The 12356-nt window shown below is 41.9% G+C and overlaps 1 protein-coding gene across 4 annotated transcripts in view; it reads right to left on the bottom strand.

Moving 5' to 3' along the window:
• The window catches only part of LOC124794627 (hrp65 protein-like), a 163563-nt gene that overhangs the window by 129961 nt on the left and 21246 nt on the right, over positions 1–12356 (bottom strand). For all 4 annotated transcript variants that reach the window (XR_007016590.1, XM_047258128.1, XM_047258126.1 and 1 more), the window contains exons 3-4: positions 9591–9809; positions 9328–9498 (exon numbers count right to left, since the gene is read on the bottom strand). Coding sequence is in view for 3 of the 4 variants with exons in the window: in XM_047258128.1 (XP_047114084.1) it covers positions 9328–9498; positions 9591–9809 (390 nt within the window). In the remaining variant the exon portion in view is untranslated. The remainder of the gene's footprint in view (positions 1–9327; positions 9499–9590; positions 9810–12356) is intronic.

Below are 12356 nucleotides of genomic sequence, written 5' to 3'. Positions count from 1 at the left end.
GGGTGTAAAGTTACTTGGCTGTTATTTCAGTGAAAACCTTGAGCTGCATCCTAGACAATGAAGGAATAATTTCCAGCAAAGTCCAGTAATATGATCAGTTAAGTTGGCTTACAGCTTTCTTTTATGCATTTTAGGTGCTTGCTCTGGTGCTTTGCAACATAATGAAGGTAAAGTGTCAATTTTTGAAATTGAATCTTCAATAAAATCCTCAGTCAACTGCCAGTTTTCTAATGTACCTCCATCATTGTGCACCCACTGTTTGAACTCAATGGTATCATCTGGATCACTGTCTTCAAAACTACTTTCTAAAAAGTGTTCCAGTAGTTCTTTTCCCAGACAGATTTCACAGCAGTGAAGCATGCAGTCTTTAGCTTCCAAATCACACCCTGTTTTAGCAATTAGACTCTTGTAATCTTCTTTAATCAAGTGTTTGCAAGCATCAGTTTCACATTTTGGTGTTGGGTTCTTGCAGCACCCACAGTGATGCACCATTGTGGCCTCAACTGCAAAATTTGCTGCGTATCGACTTCAGCAAGGTCCTGAAATTGGATTTTCCAAACATTTCTTTTAAATTACTCAAAAGAAGGTATTTTTGCACCAGAACTTTTATTCTAGTTAATACACAGCGTTCTTTACCTGGACGAATTAAGCTAAATTATTCATTCTGAAAAAATGTTACCACTCTCTTTTACAGCATCTGAAATCATCTTGCCATACTTTTTCTTTGGCAGAGCTAATACACCATTTTCTGCCTGTAACTTCCTAGTTGCTTTTACCATCCTATCTGAAACACCAAATTCTTGCACCGTCTCTCATAGTCCAGCTTTGTGGTACTAATGTCATTATTTGCAATTTTTCAGGCTGTCTTGACAATTGCAACTTCTCTCAATTCTTTAATCAGCTGCTTATAATCTTCACAATCAGGACATGTCATGCTTGTGCTACATGTTAGAAGATCTTTTGCGGCAAATCCTCCAGCAGCAGCGATGTTATTCGCAACTGCCTCTTGAGCTTCACTTATTTTTCGTTTTGCACAACTTTTCACATCCTTTTTTATACTCTCCTCTAAAATTTCAGAGAGACCCCAAAAGCAGACCTGAATCAATTGATACTTCTGGATATGCGTCATCTTCTGACTGGTTTCAAGTTGCACGATTTTTCTGCTTTCTTTGCTAAAAATTGTTTTCTGCAAGTTGGACAGATCTTATGAGGTTTCACATTGATTTTAGTCACAGTTTGCAATTTTTTTGCCGTTCCTACACTGACAATCTGCAAACCCTTTTTAACAGAATGGTTCTTTGCACAAAAGTATTACAACAAGACCGCTGTAGGAAGTCATTTGTCCGTAAGTATTACTTAGAAATGAAAGAATATTTGTGCATTTTCAGTAAGACATATCTCACTCTTTGGTTTATTAATTCCTGTTGCTCTACTGAAAATTCTTTGATTGGAATGAAGCCTTGTTGATGTGTGTATGTTTTCACATGACATGCAGAATTATCTGCAAGGCCAATGACATGGTACTGAAACCACATTTATAGCCATTACAATACAATTAAATTTATGCTTCCAATTGTCATTTGTTTCAATATTGGATAAAGTATAAGTGGTTTGTATGTCCAACTGAAAAATATTAAACAATCAGATAATGGGCACTTCCTTGAGAATTCAACAGAAAAAAATTAAATAACCTGATAAACATTTCTAAAGAGCCACCCGTACCTTGAAATAATTTTTACTTGCTGAAAAAAGATGTTTATCTAGTAATGACAATGCACTTTACACCAATTGAAAAAGGTACATACAACATCTGAACACTCTTCACTACACAATAGTGTGCTTCAGACTGATTGTTGAAGCATGTTACCTAATTCCATTGTTGACACTAAACTGGTCTTTCCCAAAAATAAAAACTTTCTGATCAGACAAGGTGAGCTCAGATAACTCAAGTTACTATTTGAGGAATCTGGATGCCACTTTCAGAGCCTTATGACATGCTGACAGGCTAGAGATAAGTATCAGCTTCAGAAAGTTACTCTTTCACTAGATAAAAGGCAATGAAGTATAGTAGAACGTCGATTATCCGAACATCTGTCAACCAAATGACCACTTAACCGAACTGGGTACTCGCTCGCACCTGTTACTCTCCCACCCTACCGTCCATCATACCCCTCACTCCCAAACCAAGTTTCCCACAGTAGTCGCCGCACTGGGCCACCTCTGGCGGAACATTGCTTCTAATGGGGCCTTCACAAGGCGCTGCTGACCGGCCAAGCCGCCAGTCGCTGTGTTTCAACAATCAGCACACTTCTGTCGGCTTGGCACTGGCAGTAGTAGTAGCGGCAGTATCAAAGCTGTGAGTGTATGCTTTCCCGGCGTATACAGCTGGCGAAGAGTTCTCGGGCTTCCAGCCGGGTGGCGGTGTCTTCAAACAGCGACGTTTCGACGAGTGACATACTCATCATCTTCTGGCGAAGTGCCGAGACTTTGCGAATGCCGGTCCCTTTATACCTGCGGTGTGCCCCCCACCACCTGGCCGCGGGAGGCTGGGTCCAGAGGAGCCGGCGGTCGAGGTGGAGGGGGAAGCGGGTGCGCCGTTCGTGTCTCCGTCAGAGCATTCTGATTGCGTCTCGTGAGCTGGACGGTTCTTGTTGCGCTCCTGGCGTATTGCGGCTAATGCTGGATTCCAGGCCGCGCTCAGTTGATAGCCTTCGTCCCTGTTCACAAGGTTCTCGTGGACCCGTATTTCTATTGATTCTTTAATGATGCTACCCCAATAGCTCCCGGCTCGGCATAGCACCCTGGTGTTTTCGAAGTCAAAGGTGTGGTTTTCTTTGATGCTATGTTCAGCTATAGCAGATTTCTCTATCTGTCCAAGTCGAACATGCCTGATGTGTTCCTCGCACCTTTTTGAGATGCAGCGCTGCGTTTGACCAATGTACTGCACACCACATTCGCAGGCAATGTTGTATATACCAGGTGTGTTTAGTTTGAGTGGGTCTTTAGCTGAGCCCAGCAGCTCTTTCGTCTTCGGCGGTGGTCAGAAGACGGTATTTATGTTAGATTTTCTTAATAGCCTCCCGATTTTGGCTGATGTGGGCCCCAAATATGGAAGAAAGGCGAGTCTCTTGTTAACTTCCTCTTCCTGAACTTTGTCAGCCTGTCTCCTCTTGAAGGCCCTGCCAATCTGTGTTTCACTGTACCCGTTTTTCCGAAATACCTCTCTTAGGTGGTGTAATTCGTCTGAGAGGCTTTCTTTGTCACAAATGACATGCGCCCTATGCACCAAGGTGGTCAGTACTGACTGGCGTTGCGCCGGATGGTGGCAGCTGGTTGCATGGAGGTACAGGTCTGTGTGTGTCTTTTCTATATACTGAATGGCCCAGCGTGCCATCCACTTTCTTCCTGATCAGTATGTCCAGGAATGGAATACAGCCATTCTCTTCTACTTCCATCGTGAAGGTTATATTCTCATGTATGCCGTTTAGGTGGTCCATAAACTCCTCCAGTGCCTGCCTGCCATGCTGCCAAATCACGAAAGTGTCGTCCACATAGCGGAAGAAGTGCCTGGGTTTACGGTGAGCAGTTTGTAGTGCCACCTCCTCAAAGTGTTCCATATAAAGATTCGCGATCCCTGGAGCAAGGGGAGATCCCATGGCCACTCCATCCACTTGTTCATAATGCTCTCCATTGCACTTGAAGTAGGTGGTCGTAAGTGCATATTCAAAGAGCTTCACTGTTTCAGGCTCGAAGTGCCGATTAAGGAGCGCCAAGGCGTCTTGTAGCGGTAGTTTTGTGAACAAGGAGGTGACGTCGAAGCTCACGAGTAGGTCATCACTCTGTATTCGGATGTCCTTCAGTATTCTAACGAAATCCGCGGAGTTTTTCACGTGATGACTGCAGTGTCCCACCAGTGGTTTCAATAGTGTCGCCAGGTATTTGGCCAGTCCATAACTGTGTGAGTTGATAGTGTCCAGAATCGGCCGTAGAGGCACCCCATCTTTGTGAATCTTGGGCAACCCATACAGGCGCGGTGTCGTTGGCGCTATGGGATACAGCCGTTTCTGCACTGCCTCTGGTAGATCTGAGTCCTTCAGTAGCGCCACGGTTTTCCTGGTCATCGTCGATGTAGGGTCCTTGTTGAGCTTCCTGTAGGCTGGGTCTTGCAGCAGAGAGCAGATTTTCTGTTGGTAGTCGACTGTGCGAATCAGCACCGTCGCATTTCCCTTGTCTGCTGGGAGGACCATGATGTCAGCATCATCCCTCAGTGCGCGGATAGCCTCTCGCTCCTGCGCAGTAATGTTAGCTTTAGGGAGTCGTGACTTGTCGATGATGCCGCAAAACAGATCAACAAATTCGGCAGACTCTCTGGAGCTCAGTCGACCCAGAAGGTGACAAATAGCACCAGAGCTATTGTAAATTTGACAGATAAGGTGCTAGATGCAGCCACAACTTCTGTCCTCACGAAAGGGTTGAACTTTGCACCTGTACCAAGGACCATACCGAAACGGGACATCATCAGCAGCGTAGAGGAAGCAATCCGGGGCCTACCCAAGGAGGAAGCTGAGCAGATCCGAAGGGAGACCTGCAGGATCATCGACAAGTCACGACTCCCTAAAGCTAACATTACTGCGCAGGAGCGAGAGGCTATACGCGCACTGAGGGATGATGCTGACATCATGGTCCTCCCAGCAGACAAGGGAAATGCGACGGTGCTGATTCGCACAGTCGACTACCAACAGAAAATCTGCTCTCTGCTGCAAGACCCAGCCTACAGGAAGCTCAACAAGGACCCTACATCGACGATGACCAGGAAAACCGTGGCGCTACTGAAGGACTCAGATCTACCAGAGGCAGTGCAGAAACGGCTGTATCCCAGAGCGCCAACGACACCGCGCCTGTATGGGCTGCCCAAGATTCACAAAGATGGGGTGCCTCTACGGCCGATTCTGGACACTATCAACTCGCACAGTTATGGACTGGCCAAATACCTGGCCACACTATTGAAACCACTGGTGGGACACTGCAGTCATCACGTGAAAAACTCCGCGGATTTCGTTAGAATACTGAAGGACATCCGAATACAGAGTGATGACCTACTCGTGAGCTTCGACGTCACCTCCTTGTTCACAAAACTACCGCTACAAGACGCCTTGGCGCTCCTTAATCGGCACTTCGAGCCTGAAACAGTGAAGCTCTTTGAATATGCACTTACGACCACCTACTTCAAGTGCAATGGAGAGCATTATGAACAAGTGGATGGAGTGGCCATGGGATCTCCCCTTGCTCCAGGGATCGCGAATCTTTATATGGAACACTTTGAGGAGGTGGCACTACAAACTGCTCACCGTAAACCCAGGCACTTCTTCCGCTATGTGGACGACACTTTCGTGATTTGGCAGCATGGCAGGCAGGCACTGGAGGAGTTTATGGACCACCTAAATGGCATACATGAGAATATAACCTTCACGATGGAAGTAGAAGAGAATGGCTGTATTCCATTCCTGGACATACTGATCAGGAAGAAAGCGGATGGCACACTGGGCCATTCGGTATATAGAAAAAAGACACACACAGACCTGTACCTCCATGCAACCAGCTGCCACCATCCGGCGCAACGCCAGTCAGTACTGACCACCTTGGTGCATAGGGCGCACGTCATTTGTGACAAAGAAAGCCTCTCAGACGAATTACACCACCTAAGAGAGGTATTTCGAAAAAACGGGTACAGTGAAACACAGATTGGCAGGGCCTTCAAGAGGAGACAGGCTGACAAAGTTCAGGAAGAGGAAGAGGAAGTTAACAAGAGACTCGCCTTTCTTCCATATTTGGGGCCCACATCAGCCAAAATCGGGAGGCTATTAAGAAAATCTAACATAAATACCGTCTTCTGACCACCGCCGAAGACGAAAGAGCTGCTGGGCTCAGCTAAAGACCCACTCAAACTAAACACACCTGGTATATACAACATTGCCTGCGAATGTGGTGTGCAGTACATTGGTCAAACGCAGCGCTGCATCTCAAAAAGGTGCGAGGAACACATCAGGCATGTTCGACTTGGACAGATAGAGAAATCTGCTATAGCTGAACATAGCATCAAAGGAAACCACACCTTTGACTTCGAAAACACCAGGGTGCTATGCTGAGCCGGGAGCTATTGGGATAGTGTCATTAAAGAATCAATAGAAATACGGGTCCACGAGAACCTTGTGAACAGGGACGAAGGCTATCAACTGAGCGCGGCCTGGAATCCAGCATTAGCCGCAATACGCCAGGAACGCAACAAGAACCGTCCAGCTCACGAGACGCAATCAGAATGCTCTGACGGAGACACGAACGGCGCACCCGCTTCCCCCTCCACCTCGACCGCCGGCTCCTCTGGACCGGCATCCGCAAAGTCTCGGCACTTCGCCAGAAGATGATGAGTATGTCACTCGTCGAAACGTCGCTGTTTGAAGACACCGCCACCCGGCTGGAAGCCCGAGAACTCTTCGCCAGTATCAAAGCTGTTCACAGCAACAGCTGCACCAGCTTAGAGTTGAGACATGTCGCTCCGCGCAGTTTGAAGGACTGCGCGCCCCCAAGAAGAGCTTCTCACAGTGCAAACAGTCACCTTCTGTTCTCTGCTGTGACCAATTGTGTGCTGCTGCGTGAAGAAGTGAACTTGACAGTACAAAATGCTTGAACGTAAACGTGTTGTCCTTTCTATGAGGGACGAGTACGAGATTATTACTATATATTCCTACTGAAGTTGCCTTTGTATGTTACTTTGTAATACTAAGAGAGATGCCTGTTTTATGAATAAATGTACTGTACAGTACTTTTTGGCAAATAAACATGTACAGTTAGATTATCCGAACAAACCAGTTTTCCAAACATCCATGTCCCCCAATTACTTCAGATAATCGACGCTCTACTGTATAGCCAAAATTTGGTACGACAAGATTTATGAGCCACTTTGATAGCACACTATGATGAATTTACCATAGTTTGACCTTTTGTACAACAACTAAGCTATTGCACCCAAAAAGTTTCTGTACAACAGGTCTCAGATACTGAACAATGGTAAAACAAAGTTGATCATTCATTCATTTCAGTCGCAATGTCAAAAACCAAGCCTTTACGAAAAGGTGGCTAGTGGCCCCACCATGTTACTTATGAAGCTGTAATTTGGCAGTGTTTCATATACGGTCTACACGTACATCCTGTAAAAAATTCATCGAAACATGAGGGTCGAGTGGGGACCATTAGCCCACTTAAGATGTAATGACCCAATGCTGTATCAGCAAACTAAATATCACTACAAAGATGACATGCATGAACGAAACATCTAACTGTTACTGATTAGCTGCCTCTATTTAGTCTGATTCATATAGGCGGACATTATTCAGCAGCATAGAAAATTTTGTTCTTCAGGAAGTACTACTAAAAACCTGAACTTTTATCTTAATGGTATAGGTTCAGAAACCAAGCAGCCAAGTAGTTTCTTCAAACTACTTCAGACGGTAATTCCAAGTTTCATCATAACCAAGCAGAGATTATCAAGTTCAGAGCAATTCAATTTTAAAATTTATGTTTAACAAGACAAACTTCCATAGTATTTTGAGTTATTGGGCTGTACACTTTATATTTTCAGATTTGTATTATTTCTTACATGGCAAAGAGAAAAGTTTCACTTGTGGATAGCAAGATATTCAAGTCTTGTATATTGTGAAACTTAAAATTTCTGTTCAGTCTACTCAGTCCCATCTATAGATTTTTCACAATACAATACTTGGAAGCTTTTATACAGCACATTATTTTTAAGAAGGAAGTATCAAACCATTTTCAACGTGTTGCGTTACTACAAGTGTGAGAAGAGATGAACGTAATACACAGCACGAACTACCTTTCTGTGTATATATGAAAATACTTTTATAATTTTACAATGTTAAAAAAGACCTCCACAGTGGAATACATTATTTTTAGTGCTCAACTGCTTAAATCTAACCAGCTTTCAGAAGTCAACATTTATGTGTGACTGATTTCCACAAACCATTTTTATTTGTGAATTTCTCAACCAAATTGCATACAAACTGATGTTCAAGCAGAATTGTGCAATAACATTATCATGGGAAAGAACCCCTATCCTCATTTAATACAGAATACCCATAACTGATAGATCACTCAGTCCAGTATTCAGACAAATTCAGCTGGTGCATGTCATACATCCAATGATAAGGCCTGTGTTACAAGCTGAATGAACACACAAACTGACCAAAGATGAATAATAGCTCTGCCATATTAAGCGCCCACCAAGCAAGCAGACCATTTTCGGGAATTCCAATAACACTGAGCAGTTTAAATGTCATGTAATTGTGGTATCATTTATTCATCGTTGACAAAGGCTTAAAAATATTAAACTGCTTATTTAGTTGTGGCAGCATAGCTACACCTGTTAACCATTCATGCGGTTGACAAATGTAGACAAAGATCTTGTTGACTGTCTAGTTCCCTATGTATATTAATCACAAAAAATGAAAATCTATAGTCAGTAACAACAAATAAACACAAATATAAATCAGTTTTTCTCCTGATCCTGAGACCATGCATACATTTGATGTATACATACAAAACCTAATCTGCATCCCACATAAAACATTATTTAAGAATTACTGAGGAAATTCTTTTTTATAAATGACATCTACTTGTTCAGAATTATGCAGCCATGAAGTTTCTTCAAACATCAGACGGTAATTCCAAGTTTCATCATAACATAGCAGATGTCATTGTGACTGTCACAACAGAGAAATATGTTTGAACACATTCAGTACGCCTCATAAGACATGCCTTACATAAAAAAGGCAAACAGGAAATCGTGATTTCATTTGACGTGTACTTAATTCCCTACATAAGGCACCTATTACTGAACAATCCCAACAATTCTTTGATGATGATTTACATATTTGCTTATCGTGCAGGTAACGTTGCACACATCACTGAAAGGGTGGGCAACACGCTTGCTTGGTTAATGTAATAAAACGGTAAATGGCAGAATTTTGTTACCCAAAAGCACTGAATACAATGACACCAAAAAATATCAACTGAATAGGTGTTCAGTTCAAATGTGTAACTAGCAGTCTAGTATAATTCAAGAAAGACTAATTACAGAAATCTGTCAAATTACTGTCAAACATCTCCAGCCTTAGTATTTGGAATTGGACGCATCAACTTCACTCGTCTAAGGATGCTTTGTGATTTTATTTTCAAGTGTTCAGATAATAAGTCAATAATAGTAATAATACTTATTGCCAACATTAAAAATTATACAATTCCAAAAATACTTACATCTCCAAACACTGAAAATGCCTTCTCTAAAAGTTCATTTGACACCCAAGGTGTTAGATTTTTAACTTTTATAGCAGCTCCAGGTGGTGCAAACCTAACTTTAATTGAACGGCCTTTACGTAGAGACCCATCAAGCTCTCTCTTTGCCTTTTCAGCATTTGCACGGTAGTCCTGAAACACACAAATCACTTCTGTGTATTTACCTTACACTGTAGGCACCAACGGCAGGTGCGCACGCACCTTCACACACATGAAAAACTTACCATGCGTATGAAAGCAAAGTTCTTTTCCTTGTTAACAAACTGTTCAGCCACTTCTCCATAGGGGCTAAACATTTCCCTGATTTCATCGTCAGTAACATCAGCTGTTAAATTGCCTATATATAATCGGCAGCGGCCGGAGAATTTTTTTTCTGTTGTATCCATTGGTGGAAGATCATGTGTTGGAGCCATCAGAGCAGCTAGCCGTTCATTCAGTCGATCCTGAAATTAAGATTAATTTACTTCAATACATTACAAAATCACTGGTTCAGCAATTTAAGTTGTAGCAAACAAAATGGGGCCACTACCACCATCTAAACTTTATTTTTATTGTACCACATGATTAATGAAATTCAAACCTTTTCAACATAGCACTAATCAATTTAAACATTGCAGTTGAAATTATGCTGATGTGGATACAACTTCGAATGTATTAAGCAGCCTATTTGTTGTTAGAAATTCACCATGACCATATTGCAACCAAATCATTTGGCAATGTTTCCATACATGAATAAAAGGCATCAGTTTCCATTGGCACAATGTATGGCCTACTCATTCTGGCAAGGTGAATTTTCACTCATACCATCTATTTTACTCATATACAAATACCTTTTTTATTTTATTCACATACAAATACCAATTTTAATTTATGTCCAGTATGTAGGGTCATTATGTCTCAATGAAATTTGTCAACTGCATTTCTGTACAATCTGTCAAAGTTAATGATCTAAATACTAAAGTGGAAGTCACCAAGGAGAATACCACAAGACATTGAGGGCCATCATCACATTTACAAGTCATTAATGAGGCATCGTTTGGAAAATTAAGGCATTTGCTCAAAACTTTTGTTAACACATGAAATAATCAAGTCATATCAAAAAAATATAAGCTGTGTTGGAAAGTCCCTTATGTGTACTAATATGCAAATAGTTTCAATGCATCACCCAAAAAATCAGAATGGAACAGAACACGGCAAAAATCTGTATGATGTTATCCCACAGCGTTAATGTTTAACCTTAGAGAAGGCATGCTGTGCAATTTGTACACATGTCAAGAATAGCTATCTTTCTGTTATCAAGGTAAACACGTACAAGCGAAATTACAGTCTACTCCACAATACGCCAACTCAGCCACTTCACAAGTGTTGGCCGGCACCAGTGAAAGCATCGGTGCTCAGTTGTGCTGGTGGGGTGGGGGAAGGTGTGGGAGGCAGGCACAGCACTGTTGTGTAGTAGTTCGGTGAATGGGGCTGGGCACATAAGACCACATCAGGGGGCTTACCAGTATTAAAACAAATAATAATGCCAATTTTGTGTACAGACTGAAAGAGTAGTTTTATTGCACTTCTTAGTTTGCACCAATTTAGAATGTTACTTTTGATATCACTTGAAAGAGACTAATTTTCTGATATATGGAACAATCCTTTTGGCACTTGCAATTCGAAGTATAGCTTCCAGTGAAAAAGTATTTTCACAAACAAAAACTGTTCCAAACATAGCAACACATTTTAAGGCGGCAGCATTAATCCTCGTTGATCAATGTCTTTATAAGATAGAATCACCATTGTAACAGTAATAACGATCTGTCAGAATTTAACCACACTGTAGTTTTATCAGCTAAACATTGAGACTTAATGGGTACATATTCCAGGTGCACCAAAAAAGTTGGTCATATAAACTAACTGCAGTTTTTACTTGTTTTATTTCTTCAGATTTTTATGTAATGACTAATGCTTGTGTAGTCCCTGATGGTTACATAAGTACATAAATTCAACGATTTGTGTGAGGAAAAATTATCCAAATTTCCTACCTGAAGCTGACTTAAAAAGCAACATCTAACAATTCGAAACTTTCAATTCGGTCACACACAGTACTGATTAATTTTTTTCACCTTGTAACAAGATAATTATATCTTGTGACTACCCTGTGGTGTCTTTCACGAAAGCAAGGTCACCGATCCATTGCTCATCATCCAAGTCCGACTGGCAAACCTTCAATATCAGTGAACATAGCCATTTCTTGTGAAAAAACTGAAAAAGGTTGAGAATACTTTTGAGCAACTTAACCACTGTGTGGCACAATAAAACGTAATGTCTTTGTGAATTGATTCAAGGCCTCCCCAAAAATCCTTTAAATTCCCAGTGATTGAAGCTCTGCTTTCTACAAAAATTCACAATTTTTACAAGTTTATCCATGATAGACCTAAATTTGTGGGAAACTATCGCACATAGCTGTTCCTGATGTAAAAGGCAGTGTACTGTCAAAACTGGGCGAAGCCCAGCATCACGCACTTTACATACGACTTTGCAGGCATTCGAGCAACAACTGCCTGTCGTTCAGAATCACCTAGACAGCCAGGAAAATACCTTCCACAGTTGTATTTCTGACATCCAATAGTTCCTCAGTAACAGTGAAATCTTTCCCAACACCACCTATGGAAATTGAAAGCTGAGCTATGCTGCGACTGTCAGTGCTCTCATCAAGGGCAGTCAAGTGCTCTACAAATTTACAACATTTATTGTGCAACTGCTCCTTTAATTCAGCACAAATTTCTTGCACTCTTCAAGAAAATGTTTGCTCAGGACAAGCATAACACCTCAAATTGGGCCACTACAGAGGGGGCTACTTCCAAACACTCTACAAAATTTTCTTTTACAAACTGGCTGTCCGTAGAAGGTCTTGCACTTTGTGCAATTTCTAGTGAAGCAATGTAGATCGCTCAAACTGCCCTTTCAGGTGCACAATTCAGCTCATATGTCTGCAAAACAAC

This window comes from Schistocerca piceifrons, chromosome 4, assembly GCF_021461385.2.
Source record: "Schistocerca piceifrons isolate TAMUIC-IGC-003096 chromosome 4, iqSchPice1.1, whole genome shotgun sequence".
NCBI lineage: Eukaryota > Metazoa > Arthropoda > Insecta > Orthoptera > Acrididae > Schistocerca > Schistocerca piceifrons.
This window is presented reverse-complemented; position numbering and strand designations above follow the sequence as displayed.